This window comes from Gordionus sp. m RMFG-2023, chromosome 5 (genome assembly GCF_954871325.1).
Source record: "Gordionus sp. m RMFG-2023 chromosome 5, tfGorSpeb1-WG-v2, whole genome shotgun sequence".
Classification (NCBI taxonomy): Eukaryota; Metazoa; Nematomorpha; class Gordioida; order Chordodea; family Parachordodidae; genus Gordionus; species Gordionus sp. m RMFG-2023.
In genome coordinates, this window is record NC_088779.1 from 11,291,741 (window position 1) to 11,311,294 (window position 19,554).

Sequence of the window (19,554 nt, forward strand, 5' to 3'; positions counted from 1 at the left end):
AACAAGTGGGAAACCACGATGAAAGCCTGAGCGAGGACAACTATGGAGGTATGTGAATGGAAAAAAGGGCCGTCTAGATCAAAGGAGATATAGTGGAGGAATTCATAGCGAAAACTGTGGACGAGAAAAGAAGGCGATTCAAAAGTGATAACGAATTTACAAGGTGGCGAAAAGAAATGCCAAAAAATTAATAGCGAAAGCGCAGAATAAAAACAGGAGTTTGTTTAAGAAATGTAATGCGCGAATGCGAAATATGGAACGGATAGCAAAAAAGAGGCAAGTTGTGGTAGGTGTTAATGTTTATAAAATATGGAAGGAAAAATGGTGATTGATAATAGTGATATTAGGAACACATAGTGGATCTATATGGAAGGACTTTTGAACAAAGAGAATGAATGGGATAATGATGTTAGTTGTGCAAAGGTAGAAGGTTCAGTAATAAATTTGGCAAGGATGAAATTAAGAGAGGCTTGAAAAAAGATGAAAAAAGGGAAGGCAACGTGTTCGAGAGTGATATCAGAAATGTTTAAATGTTCTGATGACTTAGGGATTGAATGGTTAATGAATTTAGCCAATGTAATTGACACAGAAGGAACTATTCCCTAGGAATGGAGAAGTATAATTATTTCAGGGTATACAAGGGGAAAGGTGATCCTTTAAATTGTGGGTCTTATAGATCTATTAAAATCTTGGAACATGCAATGAAAATATTTGAGAGAGTGCTAGATAAGCGAATAAGGGAACAAACGAAAATTGGTGAATGCGGTTTTACACCGGGGAGCGACAGATGCAATTTTTGTAGTGAGACAAATACAGGAGAAGAATCTTGCAAAGGCAAAGAAACTTTATTATGCGTTTGCTGATATGGGCATTTGACAGGGTGCCGCGCGAGGTTACTAGACAGGCCTTGAAAAAAGCAGGTGTGGAAGAATGGTTAGTTATGGCAGTGATGGCAATGTATTTGGGAGCACAAACTGTGGTAAGGATGGATAATGGAGATGGTAAAAGCTTTGAAGTGAAGGTAGGATTTCATCAAATTCGTGCTGAGTTCATTATTATTTATCTCAGTAATGGATGTGGTGGCTAAAGAAATTCCCTGGGAGCTATTATATGCAGATGATTTTGAATTAATGGCAAACAGTGAGGAAGAATTAAGGATAATTAGTTAATGTAAGATAGCTCTGGACGCAAAGGGCCTGAAAATAAATGCAGTAAAAACAAAGTTGATGATTGGTGTGGATAATCTGAAGATGGAGGAATTCGGCACCTGGCCTTGTGGTGTATGTGAAAAAGGAGTTCAAGAAATTTAATTTAATGCACCAGATGCCAGAAATGGGTGCATAAACGATGTAGCATAGAAAAAGGAAGTCTAATGTTAGAAAGAATGACCTTTATTTGTTGAACGTACATATAAGGGATACATAATACTGATAACGTAGCAAATGGTAGTTTGGATATTGGCAATGGGTTAACTCTGAGAAAAGTGGAAAGGTTTTGCCATCTGGGTGATATGCTAAACGCAAATGGTGGTGTAGATTCTGATTGTTGCAAGGGTCAGACAAGTATAGAAGAATTTCAGAGAGATGCCGTCTATTCTAACAAATAAAAATGACTATCTTAAATTAAAGGGGAAAGTTTACATAAGCTGTGCGAGAAGTTGTTCAGTCTATGGCGAGGAAAGATGGGTAATGGAAGCGGTCCACGAAGCCAAATAGAACAGAGATGAGGATGTAGATGGATGTGTGGGATATGTCTGAGAGAGAGAAAAACTAGCAAGGAATATCGAACAAGAATGGGTATAGAAGTGATTGGAGTGTTAATGCGAAGAAATAGACTAAGATGGTTTGGACATGTGGAATAAGACGAAATATGACTGGGTAAAAAGATGCATATTGATGGAAGTAGGAGAATCAAGACATAGAGGAAGGTTCAAGATGACGTGGATAAAGGTGATAGCGGCGGATATAATGAATCTTACAAATATTGATGCTCCAGGACCATAAAAATAAAAATCAGAAGGAAAACTGAGCAAACCTGGAAATTGACATTAAACGAGATTAAGATAATTATTAGTCATTTATATATTCTTTTTTGTATATTATTTTAACAAAATCAAATACCCAATTTGTGTAAAAATTTTTTTACCCTAACTAATATTCTTATTTTTTATGATATTTATTTGAGCCAAAAATAAATTTTTAAAAGACCATTTTGGATATTAAATCTCATTTAAAACCCTAATTAGATATGTAAAATTTTTTGAAAAACTTAATTATGTTTAGCGACTGCTAAATTTGCAAGCATTGTACTGTGAGGATAGATAACTTTAAAAAAATACAAACAAAAATTTCAAAAAATAATTGGATGTGGGTTAAGGCCATTATGATATAATTTTTACCGTATTTAAATTAACGAAATGTGTTAATTATTCGTAAAATATAAAAATAACAATTATAATGAGTAAAATTTGTATAAACAGGAATACTAAGTGAAATGAACGGTTAATCTTTATACAATTAATATTAATCGATTCAAGCCATTATTATATTGCCTAAATTTATAAACATTATAGTTTGGTAAAAATTTATTTAGAGTTTAGTTTGTACTTATGCCTAAGCAAATCTTAAAAATAATATTTTTTATAGATTTAAATGATATTTTACAATTTTTTAGTTAAATATAATTATTTCAATCTAAAAAGAAATTTCAAACCAGTAATTAATATTTAAATTGTTTTAAAAACCGTAACAGACCAGTAACATTTACAATTTATAACTCTTCATGCCGTAAATTAATTTTACACAACAGCCGATCCCTGGTATAAACAAATAAATAAAAGTTCAGATACAACAAAATATTAACTAAATCATATTATCATTTACGGTCTAGTATTCATTTATCGTTTTGGTTCAAAGTATAAATTTCTTATAAAATGTACCTATTATGCCTAAATCCACTTCAAGCTCACATCACATGGTCATTTAAATTTTTATAACATATTTGACTTAACTATAATTCTTTGTTGATAAATAAATCTTAGGCTTATTACATATATAAAAAATAAGCAAATTATGAAGGAACATAAACATAAACATCAATAACTTGGAATTAGAACCGGATCCAAATATAGGCAACTGATCAAAACCTTTTATTTTCATCAGATCTATAGCCTCCTTGCAAGTGGAATTAGCATCTATGGAGGTTGGATTGGATATGACAAGAGATGAGACTGGCAAATTGTGCCACCTATCGTGAAACAAATGATTTTATTAAATTATTTAAATATAATGTTCCATTCTTTCCATTTTGCCATAAATGATAAATTCATCTAGGACCAGTAGTGAAATTTAATATTTTTATTTATAAGGGGGGTATGGGGAGGGGGGGGGGGTCGAGAAGGTAATCATCTATCAATAAATAACACATAAGTTCTAAAGGGTAATAATAAAAATATTAGTATAAATCATGAATTTAAAGAAAAAACTAGGCAATATTCTAGTATAGTAAAGAATTAGCAATCATATTAAATTTCCAACAAATTATATAATTTTGTAATTATAAGGAGATCGGTGAATTACCAAATTTTAGATTTTTGCTGGGAAAGATTTGGGTCTTGCATAAAACCTCGTTCAATCATCCAATTATCATCCAGAAATTTAGTGCTTTTGTAAAAATGAATATTAAATATTTAAATTTATATAAAAGAATAGTGAATAATATTCCCAAAATTCTTAGCACCAATAATTTATAATTCCGAATCGAAAAATTTAGCAGATCAATAAATATTAGAATATTAAGAAGTTCCTAATTTTTTTTAAAAAAGGTATACTCATTTACAAAAAAAAATGTAATATAAAATTATGTCAAATATTTTTTTAAAATTCAGATGAATTAGCAAAACAATATAATTTAATAACTAATGTTGTTTAGGGGTTTAACAATACACTTTGGGGGGGGGGCGATTCGATCCTATATTAGATTTATATCCTTTGCATTCTGTAACATAGACGATTTTAAAAAACGGCTAACTCAAAATTTTATCCAAAAAAATATTAAGCAGGCCTGAAGATTTTGCTCATCTATTCGCGAAATCTCGAAGCTTAGGCATATTTTTCTGGCTAAAATATTGAATTAGCCGTTTTAAATGGGCTCAAATGAAGCGATTTTGCATTACTACACGCCTACTACTCATCTCGTATACTTTTTAATAGTATAATATTTATAATTTAACTATATCATAAAATAAGTCATTTAAATATATTATAATGATCAGTATAAAATATTTTTATTGATAAATCACTTATTTATATATTAACATTGATCTATTTAAATAATAAGTAATAAACAAATATATTATAAAATTTAAAATAAAATATAAAAATTAAGATGCCATTTTATCGGAATGAATCGGAATTTTATAATTTTCACCGATAGCTGATATTTTAAAAAGTAAATTATCGGCCCGATCCGATCTGATAAAAAATAATGGTACATCCCTAATGTTGTAAACTCCATTCAGCCGATTTTAAATGATAAAAATAATACTCAAGCCTCGTAATTTTGTTAATAAATGTCCAAATCTTTTTTGCCATCTAGCAAAAACTCCAGTGCGTATTGGCGATAATATTGGGTTAACCGCTTTTAAAAATTGAGCTGTGTAACACCAATTATAAATATATATTTAGATAGTATTTTAAACAAATTTAATACATATAGTTCCTTAAAGAGTCAGGTAAAATAACAACTATTCGGTGGTGCGGTTTATCGAAACTAAAATCTTTGGCTGCTTGTATTGCACAGTACATAGCTGATCCGCAACTTCCGCCTTAGCAAAAAGATATGGATTGGTATATAAATGTTGTGCGAGTTTTTTTTTATATAAAATTCCATATATTTTTGTTAATTATTACAAAAAATACTAATGAAATTTAATTATATTCTGTAAGAAAATTGGCAAGAATAAAATTTAATTAACTACCAGCTGATTATATAAATAAATAAAATTTAACTCCGTTTCAACGTAAATTTCGATATATAGCAAAATAAAAGATTAATATTCGTAATAGTAAAATATAATTATGATAAAATGGGATGATTTAGGTTAGGGTGTAACCCGTAATTATAAATAAAAATGTAGCCATTTTGGATTTAAAGTTATATTATATATATTTTAAAAAAAGTATTTTAATGATTTTTTTTACCACATAAGAGTCCTTCCTCTCTTATCAATTTTCGCGCCATGATAAATGATGGCTTGTCTTCGGACTTATACCATTTATCCACCAGCTTTATTTAAAAATTTGAGTAGCGATTTGAATATATAATGAAAGTTAGACATAATTAAATGGCGTTAGTTATTCAATAGTTCTTCCATTGAGTATATATTTTTTGAGGATGCCTAAAAACTTGACTTATTTTAGTGCATCCAACATATAGCTAGCAGTGCCAGCTGGACTTATAAGACTTCTATTTGCAATTTTGAAACCTCTATTTTAAATTATAATTGCCGTTATATTATATCAGTTAATGTAATAATTTCTTGTCTTATTTAATATAAAAATCATGTTTTAAAAATGTACCGATCTATCTAATACATTAGGAATAAAATCGTAACCAATCCCTTCAACTTCATAATATGAGGAATCACATTTATTGAGCGATTCTGGCAATGCTAGGATAGAACCTTTAGGATCAACCCCAATCACCTAAATATATTATTTAGTTTAAATATAAATCAGTACTAGTTTGTCATGTATATATGAGAAAATTAATAATGTTTTGGCAATGATGATTTCCAGTAATTTGCTGCCATCGCTCAAAAATTGGATAAGGAAAAATTTGAGGCAACACTTTTTATAACATCTGATGTTGCAAAATAAAGGAAGATTCAAACAGTGGAGATAAAATAATTAAATATAGTGCATAAGGTCACAATATTCTCTTTCAGATCTTGAGAATGGTGACATTTATGATGAAAGAAAAATTGGTTTGCAACAAAATTGAGTAATGCAATGATTTCTTTAATTCTATATCATTAAATTCCATTCGAATATTTTATATTATATCCAAAAATAGGACTCATCATGAAAGGATTATAATACCTATGTTATTTAAATAAATAAATAATATATTATATTTTTTTCCAGGGCTGGCCCAAGAAATTTTTTTACCCCCCCCCCTCCCTTTTCAATTACACTCCTATTTAGTAATACATTGCCAATATCCATGAAAATTTCTTTCTAATTTAGCTTTTCCTAATATTGTAATATATTTTGTTTCTTTATATATTATAATATAAAAAAAATAAATTAAAAAAACAATGACTTTGTATTTATCAAATTTAATCCAAAATAAAAAAAATTAGAAACAAGCTAGAACCTAAACCTGACACAAAAGCCATAAAATTTATTAATCCAAACTAGGCTTATTTAATTATGTATAAATTAATCAGGAAAATCATATAGATGGTTATTATCAGAGACCTGCAGGCCCAGCCAAACCAGTATACACGGGTCGGGCCATATTTTAAAATTTTTAAAATATACTTGGGCCAAGCTGGGCTTAAGATTAATAAAACCGGGACAGGCCAGGTTGTAAAATTTTTTTTAAAAATTTATACATCATGAATTATTATATTCCTCATTTAGATATGGTTATAATGATTATATAATTTACTTTCATTTTTATAAATATTAGTTTAATTTTTATAAATGCAATATATAATATAATATATTCTCAGAATTTTATTTACTTCCATTTTTTTTATAAATATTAGTTTTATTTTTTTTATAAATACAAAATAATATAGTATATTCTTAAAATATTATTTACTTCCATTTTAATAAATATCAGTTTTATTTTTTTATAAATACAATTAATAGAGTATATTCTCAAAATATTATTTACATAAATTTTTTATAGTATCAATTTATAATATACTAAATATCTATTTAGAATAAAAAAAGATAAAATATGTAATATGCTTGCTTATCAATACTTGATGAAAAATATAATAAAATATGGAATAGGTGAATTTTTTGTATATACCAGGTCAAATATAATTTAAATAAAAAATCTGGGCTTGGCCAGACCTAAAATTTTTAAACCTGGGCTGGGCTTAAATGAAAATTTTTTTTAAAAAAAAATTTGGCCCAGCCCAGGCCATGCAAATGGTACCTTTGCAGGTCTTTGGTTAGCTTCATTTTACACTTTAGATAATTTGATTTAATTATTATTGACAAAATTCAAAGAAATAAGAATTGCAATATTTCCCAAGATTTTAAAAAATTTTTTACTCAGCCTAGAAGAAAATTTTGTACAAATTGTTTGGCCCATCCTAATAATTTTTTTTATCTAGAAAAATTACATTGCTTAATTCTGCTTTAAAAAATTTGGTCAGCCCATAAAAATATTTTACACAAATTTCCCAATTTACTGGCTATGTTTTTATGATAAACGTTGCGAACCTTTTTAGGTCGCTCCAAAGTATGACTGATTGGACATTTTGTCTTGAACATATATAAAACAAAATAATTTGCTCAAGTTACCTAGTTGGTTGTTGCAGTATATCTTTAGGAAAATGATTTTAAAGACTCACAGAAGCACTTATAAAAAGTCTGGTCAACCAGAATTTTTAAAATGGGGTTATTTTGAATAATTTTGGCTGTATATTTTGAAAGCTGGTCATACAGAAAATTATATATCTACTGGTGAGCTGTTGTCAATTTTTAAGTGACACAAAATGTATAAATAGGCAATTTGTTGCAATAATTTTAATTATGCAAATTTTTATTGATGAATAAATTTTTGTAAAACACTAATTTACTTTCATATAAAAAACATTATTTATTGCTAATAAAATAATATAGAACATAAATAAATACTTTGCAATTTGGTAAAACTTCTTTTATTTTTTTAGCTACACCAGCTATAGTTCCACCCGTTCCTGCCCCTATTACTATCATATCTAATTTACCTAAATATATTTAAACACAAAACTAAAGTAGTATCTAGGATTTAAAAATACCTTCACATTGTTCAATAATTTCTTGAGCAGTGCCCTCATAATGAGCCAAAGGGTTTGATGGATTATTATACTTTTATATATCAATATTAAATCTAATATATGAATACAATACTTGGTCTAATATTATGGCATTTGGAATTTCTTTGCATAATCTTTTTGCAACACCAATATGACTTTCTGGTGAATCCCAACTTGCAGCAGTTGGTGTTCTAACAATTTCTGCACCTAACGCTTTTAAAACTGCAACCTAATTAAAAATAATCATTAAAAAAAATTATTATTTACTTTTTCATTGCTCATTTTTTCAGGCATGACAATTATACAACGGTATCCTTTCACAGCAGCCCCCAATGCCAATCCAATACCTAATAAGTCTATAATTAAATTTTAAATAATTATGAAAACCAGTATTTCCTGATGTTGGCTCAATAATAATTGAGACACCTGGAATCAATGTTCCATTTTCTTCTGCATCTTCTATCATTCTGCGGCCAATTCTATCTTTGACACTACCACCAGCATTAAAAAATTCACATTTTGCAACTATTAAAATATTTATCATTTTAAATCATAATTATGCTCACATATTTCTGAATCTAGATTGCATTCTTTGCCTATTTTATTAATTCTTACTAAAGGTGTATTACCGATATTTACTAAAATATTTTTAGATATTTTAGGCGAAATAATTTGATAAGAAGGATTAACCATTGGCGTTTCACCGGAATATTGATAAAAATAATTTATCAACTGTTTTTAGAAATACTATGGGCCACTTTCCAAAAATGATAGTTAACATTGATAAATCACGTGATATTGACAAGAAAGCTTTGTATTCTTTTTTATTTTATATTAATTATGTTTGTAAGATGATTTTTAATTCCAATTTATTTTCAAAATAATTTTTTATAACATAAACTTTAATTTAAAAATTTATTGTGTATTTAGGAATAGCAAATATGAACCTTTTGATTGGATTAAAAAGAAACCTATTTGGCGATTTATTAGGCCTAATAAACCTATATAATATAAATATATTATTTTATAAATGAATTTAAAGCTAACATTCAAAAAATATTAATAAATATTCCAGGTTATAATTAATCATATTTTATTGTTAATAAAATTGAAGAGAGAAGAACTCCTAGCAATTTTGCAATCAACAATATCGAGCTTTCATAATACTCTTAAAAATCTAGTTTTGATTGCACACCCAAAACATCTGCCAGTGAAAGCTCAACAGCAAAGTCTGACATGGTTATAACTATTTTCATTATGGTACTGGCGATGACAGGATAAGGATTTTAAACGCTTTTATAAGTACATCCAACACTTCCAAGGAGAACAGGCCGAGTTTTTTTGGAGGGTGGAATTTTAAAGTGATCGACTTTTTGTTTATCTATTGATTTTTCTTTCTTTTATATTCTTAATATATTTTATATTAAAGTTCAAAATTTGTATTTTTTGTTAAACGATTTAAAGTTATTTTTATTATTTCAAAATTTACTTTTACCTTAGATTATCAGTGGCGTCGCTAGGGAGGGGCGCAGGGGCTCGAGCCCTCTGAAAAGTTTGAATAGCCTCCTGAAGCAAACAATTTTATTTAATGGCTCCTTAAAATCCCCTCGAGCTAAAAATAAATGTTTTTAATTGCCCTCTGAATAACTTCATTATAATTCTATTGAGTAATATACGGATTTAATTTTATTAAAAAATTAATAAGACAATCTATATTTTTATTAAATGAATACTATTTTAATTATTAGATAAGATTATTACATATAAATTACACTATGTCAGCTTGCAATCAAATTCTATGTTAAAAATATAACAATATCACTCACTAAATATTAATTTAGCCTTAACAGTTGAAGCTTAATTGACTTTTATAATTTAAATTATTATATAACCCTAATTAAATAAATATAATCATTTATTAATTAAAAAAATGATTTAATATTTTAGCCGAGTTCAAAATCACTAATCAACTATATTACTGATTTTTAAATTTAATTGTCATGTCTCTTCCTAAAATTATTTTCAAGGTCCAAATCCAAAAAGTATAAGAGATTTATTTATAAAAAGTAAGTAGACATATAGTTTATAATCCTCTATTATATATAATTTTTTATAAAATATTAGGTAAAATGCCACTTTTACAGACGTATCTAATAGTTATATAATATATTACAGTTTATATTTTTAAAATTTTACTAATAAATGCTTTTGATAATATATAAGTAAAATTTGCTTACAAATATTTAACGCCATCTATTAATTTATTAATTAAAATTAAGCGTATTATTATTCATCCCACAATGGATGTAATAAATTAGATATTATTTCTTCTCTTTTTTATGTGTTTTTAGGAAGCTATTTTCTTCTTATTCGGAATATAGATTTGAGTTAAATTTTCGATACGATTATATTTTAATATTATTACAAACTACTATTATTTTAAGATATAATATACCAACTATAGATGGTGCGACAATAATATATAAAATCTTAATTGCTTTCATGATATCACTCTGGTTCTTATTTTGTAGTTACAAAATGTTTCATTTCTAATATGGCATTTTTGTCGTGTAAATAACTCAAGGCTTCAATTTATTTGCATAATTTCTTTTAAAGGTTTTTAGTGTTTTTGTTTTATCAATTTATCTAACAGAATAAATTCTGATATGGGTTACCATCGTGAGTGCCATCGCTAGGACTGCAAATTAACCAGCATCTATTATTTGTGTGGCTATGTAATTTATGATTATTACTACAGCGGCTGAGAGCATATGATCGCATATTTTAGATAAGCAATAATGGTCAACTGTGTAGTCGTTTATATACCATTAAAAACGGAAGATAATCTTTTAGAAATTTAATATCATACAATAATTTTCTCGATTACTTATCTAGCTTCCATCATGTCATCTAAGAGGAAGCTCAACCACCATATAGTTTTTGATTTGGATTGGTGGTTTATATTCTCTTCTTCAAGAATTGTTGATTTGGTAATGTCTATAAATTTTTTTTTATTAGTCCATTCTATAAAACATTGTCTAAAATGTTAATAGAGAGTTATATTAGTTTCATAATCCCATCTAGACCATGAGCCGAATCCCGATGAAAAGATAGGATATTTTTAATAATTATATCCTTTATTTAATCCAAAAAAAATAAATGGTGTAATAATACCATCATGATATAATTAAATCGTTAGTTAAGATTTATATTTCATTTTACAAGGATTAATATCCATATTTATTTGAAGATATTTGATTTCATTTCTTTCTTGATATTCTTTTATGTGTTTTATTTATTTATATATTTCGAAATTAAGGTTTATTGCAATGGTAGGAGAGGGGCTACTAGGAGATAAACCCTCTTGCTCATTTTTCTTTATTTTTTAGCCCCATTTCTAAATTTTATAATTGAGCACCCTCCTCTCATCCGTCAAAAGATCTTTAATTTTTTTTTCAAAAGTGCTAAATATGTTCCTTTTCTAATTATTATTGTCATTAAAATTTTTAAAAATTTTAAAGTTGAAATTTTTTAATATATTTTAGCCACATAAAAGATGGAATTTATTTTCCAATATTTTTATAAAAATTTTATGTCGTAGCCGCTTCTGCTTTATTTAAGCTATAGAAAGCTCTCCATCAACAAGTAGTATTAAAAAATAGCTCCATTTTATCAGGTTTCGAGCCAGCATTAAAAAGACCAAATTTTTAATGGAAAAACTATCATTTTAGCCTCTTGAGTTTAAACCTTAAGGATAGCTCAATCTTGAAAAAATGTACTCTTGTCTCGAATCTGTGATTTTTTTTTACTATTAGGATTGAGCCGATTAACAAAGGTAAAGGAACGAAATGGTTCAGATTTAACAAAATCTCTTAAAAGTTTTCAATTTTTTAATCAAATTCTTATGTGTCCTTTTGCCAATGAACCATTTTTGATTGAAAATAAATCATTAGGAACATGTTGACAATAATAAAATATTACGTAGGCAGCGTCCACATGGAAGAAAATTTATTGGAAGCAATCCCCCTAGAAAATTACCCCTACCCTCATAAAAGAGATTTGCACCCATTATGTATAAAAATCCGAGAATGCAAATTATTCTTACACTGAGCCACTATTAATAACTTTCAAACAAACATAATTAAACACTTTCAGCCTCATGATAATCGGTACTATAATCTTATCTGTGAATGAATGAGAAGAAAAATATATATTAATAAATAAAATAATAATGTTTATTTTCCCTACCCTCCTTGGATGTCTACCCTCTAATTACACTTATATTTAAAATATACTATTAAAATGTAAGAGTAAAAATAGATAAATTTATAATTACTCTAGAAAATACACCCAGTAGGGTTAATAGATCGCTTTAAAACGAAGGTAAATAAGATTTGAATAAATTTGAATCAAATTATTTTTTAATTCAAGAATTCTAATGTATAGATAAATTGATGTGTGTTTTTCGTATTGTGTATTTTAAAATGTTTCATTTGGATGTTTTTTGATTCGTGTAGTGAACATTATTTAGTGAGGACATCGTCACGATGATATGATGTAGAAATGACATCGGCAAAGTATAATAAAAATTTTAAAAATATACTAATTTCTCTAATTTTTTCTTATGTTATGTTCTTCACAAATATATTATAAAAAATGGCATTTTTTGCTATTCATTTAAATTTTATCAAGGGATTCATATAGTTGAACACTATTTAAAGTATGAATTTATATATTTTATAAATAATTAAATTTTATATGATATATAAAAGTTTTTACATATTAAAAGAAATAAGTTTTTTAATAAATAAAAGGAATAAGTTTTTTAATAAATAAAAGAAATTTTTTATTCACTTAAAAATATTTATTTTAATCATGGCAAATAAATTATGTTAAAAAATACATGGTATTTATTTATATTAATTTAAATTTTCAAAAAAAAATATTCATAAAGTTTTGCGATCGTGAATGTCTTCCTTTTTTTAAAGGTGAACTTGAACGTGAACGTGTTCGATTATTGTCAATGAACATTGAACGCTAACGCTCGATCTTTTTAGAAATGTTTACTTCACTAAACTTAAGTCATATTTAATGAAAACCTGTTTTATTATCTATTGCTTGAATGTAAAGCTTAATAAATAATAAAAAAATAAATATAATCCATGTTGGAGAGTTCGAATTCTGTTTGTCCAACTTTGAATGTGCATAACTTTGGATCCTGTCGTTAAATTTTGATGGGATTTGCAGAAAACATTGATAATAATTTACCCGTCTCTGAATTTCTAAAATTTTATGGACTATTTTTAGAATTAACAGATTTATTGCTACATTCTTCGATTAATTTATTCCTTCATTCATTCATTCATATTTATTTATTCATTCATTCCTTTATTCATTTATTAAACTTACTCCAAAAGAGTTTTAACGTGCTCCATTTGTAACAAATGCTATATAAAATTATTCTTTTATTCGAAAAATCACATAATGTAAATAAAGTTTTAATTTAAAAAAAAATTATATTGGCAAATAAATAATACCAATATTTAATAAGTTTATAAAAATTATATAACACAACATGGGTTATAATCATAATAACTATTTTTTATGGTATGAATATTTATGGAATAATTCTTTATGTTCCTGTTTATATTTATACGGATCATAACGATAGTGCTTAAATTTGCTCTCGTGATCACCGTAGGCTTTATGCAAAGTTGCCATATAAGCAGCAGTTCCATGCGGATCTCCGTAATTGTGATTTTTATTAGTATATGCGGAAAAACCATCCTTGCTGTTATAACCGAAAGAGGGATCATCATTACCGTAACCTTTGTAGTTGCCCTTACCTTTTGAATAAAATATAACTTACAACCTTATTTGTTAAATATTAATGATGATTATCAATATTTTGCACCAATCATATCCAAAGATGGAAGGTGAGGGGGGAAATAAAATTATTCCTCGTATCTACGAGCCTATTTTAAAATTTAAAAAAAAATGAAATTTGATTTTGGACTTTTTTTATCATATGATCATATTCCTTTGTTCAGTTGAATATGTTCGTATTGTCATGATATCGTGTTAAATATAATTTGTAAAGCACATATTCTGTGATTGTTAAAAGAAAAATAATTCTTAGTTTTTTTTAATATACTATAATAAAAAAACTCTGTTCTACGCCCACAAAATTATATTTTGTCTGTGCTCTTTATCTTATCTATCTGAGAGAGAAAATTCTGAAACAATTTAATAATTTTTAAATGACTAGCATAATAAGCAAATATTATAACTCATATTACTATATAATCCATAATAAAATCCTATTTTCTTCAAAAATTTGCTGAAGTTGGCATTCTTGTATTCGGGTTGCCTGTATCCGTTGTGTTCATTGGTCCCATGATTTTTACTATAAGACTTCAACACTTTGTTTATCAACCCCAGATCGTTGTGCTTTCCGTACCCGTCTTCTTGGATATCGTCATAGCCCTTATCGTCATCATGATATTCGCCTCCGTTATCATCATAATTCAATTCGAATTGACCTCTTACACCGTTCAAATTATGGTAGAACAGACCTACGAGGCTTAGAATGACTAGATACATCTGTATTATATAATATTTTTGAGATTTTTATTAAAACCTAGTAAAGGTCAAAGGAGCTAGACACTTTATAGAGATTTAATTATCTGTTTATATTCAAATATAATGGTCAAAAATCCCATTTACAGGGCAAAATCTGCTTATAATTTCCCAAGTATATTTTTATTTGAAGCATCTGACTTAAAGAACTAGCCATATCCCATTTAAAAGGAATTAATGTTCATAGGCAAGTATAATTAATCAACAATATTTTGTAAATGTCGTAAATGATGTAAATATGCATAAATTAATAATACAGCAGGGATGGGGGAGGGGGTGGGGTATATAAAGTAAATATAGTATTCAAACACAATGGATCATTATTAAAACTTCTAAATATTAATAATTTTGACCCGAAATCAAAAGGTTATAAAGAAAAATGCGAAAATTTTGCACATGAGCTATACGGTACTCTTAAAATACTTTATATAAATCCTAATATTTTGTTAAAAATTGGAATTAATGTATTCTTTTAATTCGTTTCAAACTTAATATTTAAAAAAAATTAATTTGAATAATATTAAATTTAAATATAAAGTAATAACTTGATATTTGAAAGAGTAAAAACATAAATTGATATATCTGGAAGAGAGTATATATTCCGCCCTTTAATTTATTGGTTTTATATTTTGATTATTGCCAACGTCATATCAATTGACAGGCCGAGTAAGTCTTCTTATGATTTAGGGGATCCTATATGCTTCCTAACTCAAAGATGGTGTTACTTGCTAAGTTATGTGGGTGCCAAGATTAACGTCACATTCGATTATCCGGGCCATCTTAAAATGATACAGGTTACTTGGTATAGAGGCATAGTCTTCTTTGGCAAGAATAGTTTTAAACGCTTTTACCCTGTAATGCGTGATAGCAATATCGTCAATATCCTATCTTACAAAATTATCAATGGTAGTATTTACACTGCGATCACTTTAATAATCTATCCCGTTACCGATATGGACATTGATTTAAATTCATTTCACTTATACCTTTCTCCTCGTGACAATCAAACATATGACAAAAAAATTGACGATCAATCTTTTGACGATAATGTCGAGAATGAAACATTTAACCAGGGAATCATGACGCCAGCGAGTTTTATAGATTTAATGATAGATATATTGCCTATAAATTTGGGATATCAATCCTTGGGTACAAGTGTAACAATAAATTTGGAGGAATATATGACCTTGCCTGTTAAATTTGGCCCTATTTTGTGGGGTAAAGAACAATTATTATTAAGAAAATACCAAAACGTTAGCATTATCAAAAATTATAAATATTATGGCACCATTCTTATTCTTCATTTAAGGAGTCAGGGAGATTATGGAGTGTACTTCGCTTTAGTTTTAAGCGATAAAGACTATTTATTAGCTAAAAGACGCTTCTGGTTACCAAAAGGTGATGAGCCTTTAGATAATATTCAAAACATATGGTCAATATACAAGTCCCCAAACATCAGAAACAACTTACTACATCATTTAATACTTTTTAATGCCACCATAAATGGGGAGGCACAAGATGGAAATTGCGATAAAATGCAAAGATTAAAAACGTCATCCAATAATAATTTATTTTGCCAGCCATTTATGTCAAATATAATTTTAGATTGTGAAAGTCAAATGATGAAAGTAAACAAGATGCTTTTCCCTATTTCAAACAACTCATATGAATGGCGATTTAAAGATAAATTGATTCAAAGTTTAAATTTTAGCAATATCCACATAACTGGGAATACTTTGTTTATAAATCAATTGACTCATTTAAACAGCGGCATTTACACTTGTATTAAATCTCACAATCAAAAAGACATTGAACCTATTCATTTTCAAATAATTATTTATACTAGAATCTATATTAAAATCGGGTTGCGAATAGCCTTCAGAATCCACAATTGTCATTTGACTACAGCAGAACTTTTGCATATTTTTATAAAAACTTATGTAGATAATAGAATTTGCCATTATTATGATTGTTCGGTCAGAGAGATTGGCGCTCAAGATATAAGATGCCCTAATGAAACACTTACAAATGATGAAACTTCGACTACCGCTTATTACGGCAAAATAACAATCGATCCATTCGGCAAATATAAACATCGCTATTTATATCTCAATTATGAGTTATATCCAAAGAGATTTGATTCCATTTTTCGCATGGTTCCCGAGAATGCTCTGCGACTTGAGAAAGATTTAAGATCATTGATTGATTCCAGGTTCAAAAATAAAGAGCAGCAGCAAGTTGAAAAAATTAATTACGATAAATTTTTCTTATTCAACCGTTTGCATGTTTCACATATCGATATTACTACCGAACTCATGTGCCCACCAAACTTTAAAATGTTTCAAAATGATGCAAAGAGTGAACATGAATGTGTGGCATAATAATAATAAAATTATTACCTAAGAAAGTTTTTAAAAAAATATATATTATCTACCTTCAAAACAATGTTAGATGCCATAGATGAGAATTATAAGTAGCCATTAAAAGGATGATAGAATAAATTTCAATTGATAAATTATATACCTCTACCTATAATTAAATCAGTGTGGAAGAAAGTTAGAGGAAATTTTGTTAATGTATAAAAGTTTTCATTATAAGAACATCATAGTATCTTATATTATTAGTATGCCTACTAACTAGTATTCATTTTTAATTTTAAAAGAATATATTATATTCTATAACAAAGAATTTCCTTATATTAGCTTATTTTACTTCAATGCATGTTAGAGAAAGTTTGATTTAAAAATTGAAAATCAAATAATTTATTTATATTTCATACAAAATGCCTTTATTTTTACACCATATATATAATATGCAAAGTTTACGATGTCAAAAAAATATAATATAACAGGAATTTATCTATTCTTAATGTTTAATGAAAGTAATATTTATTAATATAAATTTTATATATAACCAAGGGTTAACCCATAGTTTGAAATAATTTCTTTATATCAATATATTTTATTATTTTTTAATGGTTTATTTGACAGTTTACCGTTGATATTTCCCATAACAAAATGGTGTTTTTCCCCAAGAACGGAAATCTTTTAAAATTCTAACCCCATTACTAGATTCTAGGACGCCTTATGTCAAAGTTTCTTTTCCAGAGGAACAAATTTGTGACCATTTTTTTTGTTGAACGACGATTACAATAAACCATGAATAATTTATACCTATATAATCATAAACCTATACTATATAATATGCCTAATATATAAATTATAATGTATATTACAAAAATTGTTTTACATTATTTATTTATTTTTATAAAGAATAAAGATAAATAAATCATTTTAATTATATTTAGAAGAATATTTTTGTGAAAATTTGTTAATATGGTTGTATTATAAAAATTAAGATTTGGAGAAAAAGATTTTTTTTATTTAAAAGGGTCATATTAAAAAGAAAATCCTTTACATTTAAAGGAGGATGATTTACAATCCTTTGACAAGGAAGGTAAGGTGGTGGTGTATAAAAAAATATTTCAAAATAGGATATTAAACTTTAGCTATATATAAAATATATAAGTAAAATTATCTTAAATATCCCATTATGATTTATATTATAATATTTATAGGTTTCTAGATTAAAATTTATACTATTTTTTTAGAAATTTATGATTTTATATAGCAAATCACAGTAATATTGCAAAAAGAAAAGCCTTTTTAAAAATTTTAATAGCCTGCGAATTGCTATTCGTTAATGTATTCAATAAATTTGTATAAGCGGCCATGTCATTAAAAATAAATTAACTTATGTGTATATAATATGTTTTCTTTCTAATAAGTTCTTTAAAATTAATTTAACTTTGTAATAATAATAAAGTAAATCATATTTTGCACTTAATGATATTTTTTATTCAATTTTTTCCATCAAATCATAAGTATAAAATAAAAGTGAATAAATTAAATGGTGTGTAATTTTGGAAAAGAAAAGTATGATATATCTTTTGAAACCACTTTGATAAATGAATTAGTTAAAATAAATAAATGTTAATTTTATTTTTTTATAAATTCGTTGATTAATATTAAGCCTAGGTATTTTATTTTCTAGATATAGGAGATAAATATCCATTTTATATATTTCTTATCTTATAATATTGTCATAATTACTTCCAAGATTTCTTGATTTATCTTAATTATAAAAATCAGGAAAAAAAACACATACTTAAGTTTAAATAAATTAAAAAATAAAATAAATTTCTTTGGCGTTATGCTAATTACTTATAATAATCCATCGTAAAATGTTGGGTTATTGCTATTATTTAATATGTTGAGTAGCGAAAGTTTTCCCTTTTCTAGAGAGACAAATATTTATTAAATTGTCATTTTGAAGTTTTACCTTCGATAAGACATCTTTGTATTGTATTCTATTTTCTATGTAAGTAAAATATAGGGCATATATATGCAACAGTTAATTTGCTTAACCAGTCATTAGGTAAAAAAATTGTATTTTTGTCATTCATTTCTTATTTGCTCAAACATATTATTACTTTTTACGGGCAAAGAAACTTATTTACGGTTAATCTATTATATATATATTATGTATAAATTATTTAATAGCAAATCCTTTTGTAATATTGTATAGTGTTTAAGGTCAGTCCGTCAGGTCGAGATTCCATTTTAGAAACGAATGTGTTCTTAAGGAGGAACCATTTTTTGAACCGTGCCTGACGTATTCATAGAAAATAAAATTAATACAATTAATGAGATATTGGCCCAAGTTTTTTATATATTTTTAATGAATTTTCAAATATTAATCATTTTGAGATATCCAACAAACCTATGCCGATGTCCTAAAATCCCCGGATATAGGTCCGGCACATATATTTATATTTTTTTACTTGTTTAATTATACAATAATAAAAATGA

The 19,554-nt window shown here is 26.9% G+C and overlaps 1 protein-coding gene across 2 annotated transcripts in view; it reads right to left on the reverse strand.

Moving 5' to 3' along the window:
• Positions 1-8,790, reverse strand: part of LOC135930036 (cystathionine beta-synthase-like) — a 13,134-nt gene extending 4,344 nt beyond the window's left edge. For both annotated transcript variants that reach the window (XR_010572710.1, XM_065466803.1), the window contains exons 1-11: positions 8,611-8,790; positions 8,432-8,569; positions 8,312-8,391; positions 8,139-8,273; positions 8,027-8,096; positions 7,884-7,975; positions 5,580-5,705; positions 5,202-5,286; positions 4,711-4,825; positions 3,579-3,662; positions 3,103-3,246 (exon numbers count right to left, since the gene is read on the reverse strand). Coding sequence is in view for 1 of the 2 variants with exons in the window: in XM_065466803.1 (XP_065322875.1) it covers positions 3,103-3,246; positions 3,579-3,662; positions 4,711-4,825; positions 5,202-5,286; positions 5,580-5,705; positions 7,884-7,975; positions 8,027-8,096; positions 8,139-8,273; positions 8,312-8,391; positions 8,432-8,569; positions 8,611-8,737 (1,196 nt within the window). In the remaining variant the exon portion in view is untranslated. The remainder of the gene's footprint in view (positions 1-3,102; positions 3,247-3,578; positions 3,663-4,710; positions 4,826-5,201; positions 5,287-5,579; positions 5,706-7,883; positions 7,976-8,026; positions 8,097-8,138; positions 8,274-8,311; positions 8,392-8,431; positions 8,570-8,610) is intronic.
• Between the last annotated feature and the right edge of the window lie 10,764 nt (positions 8,791-19,554).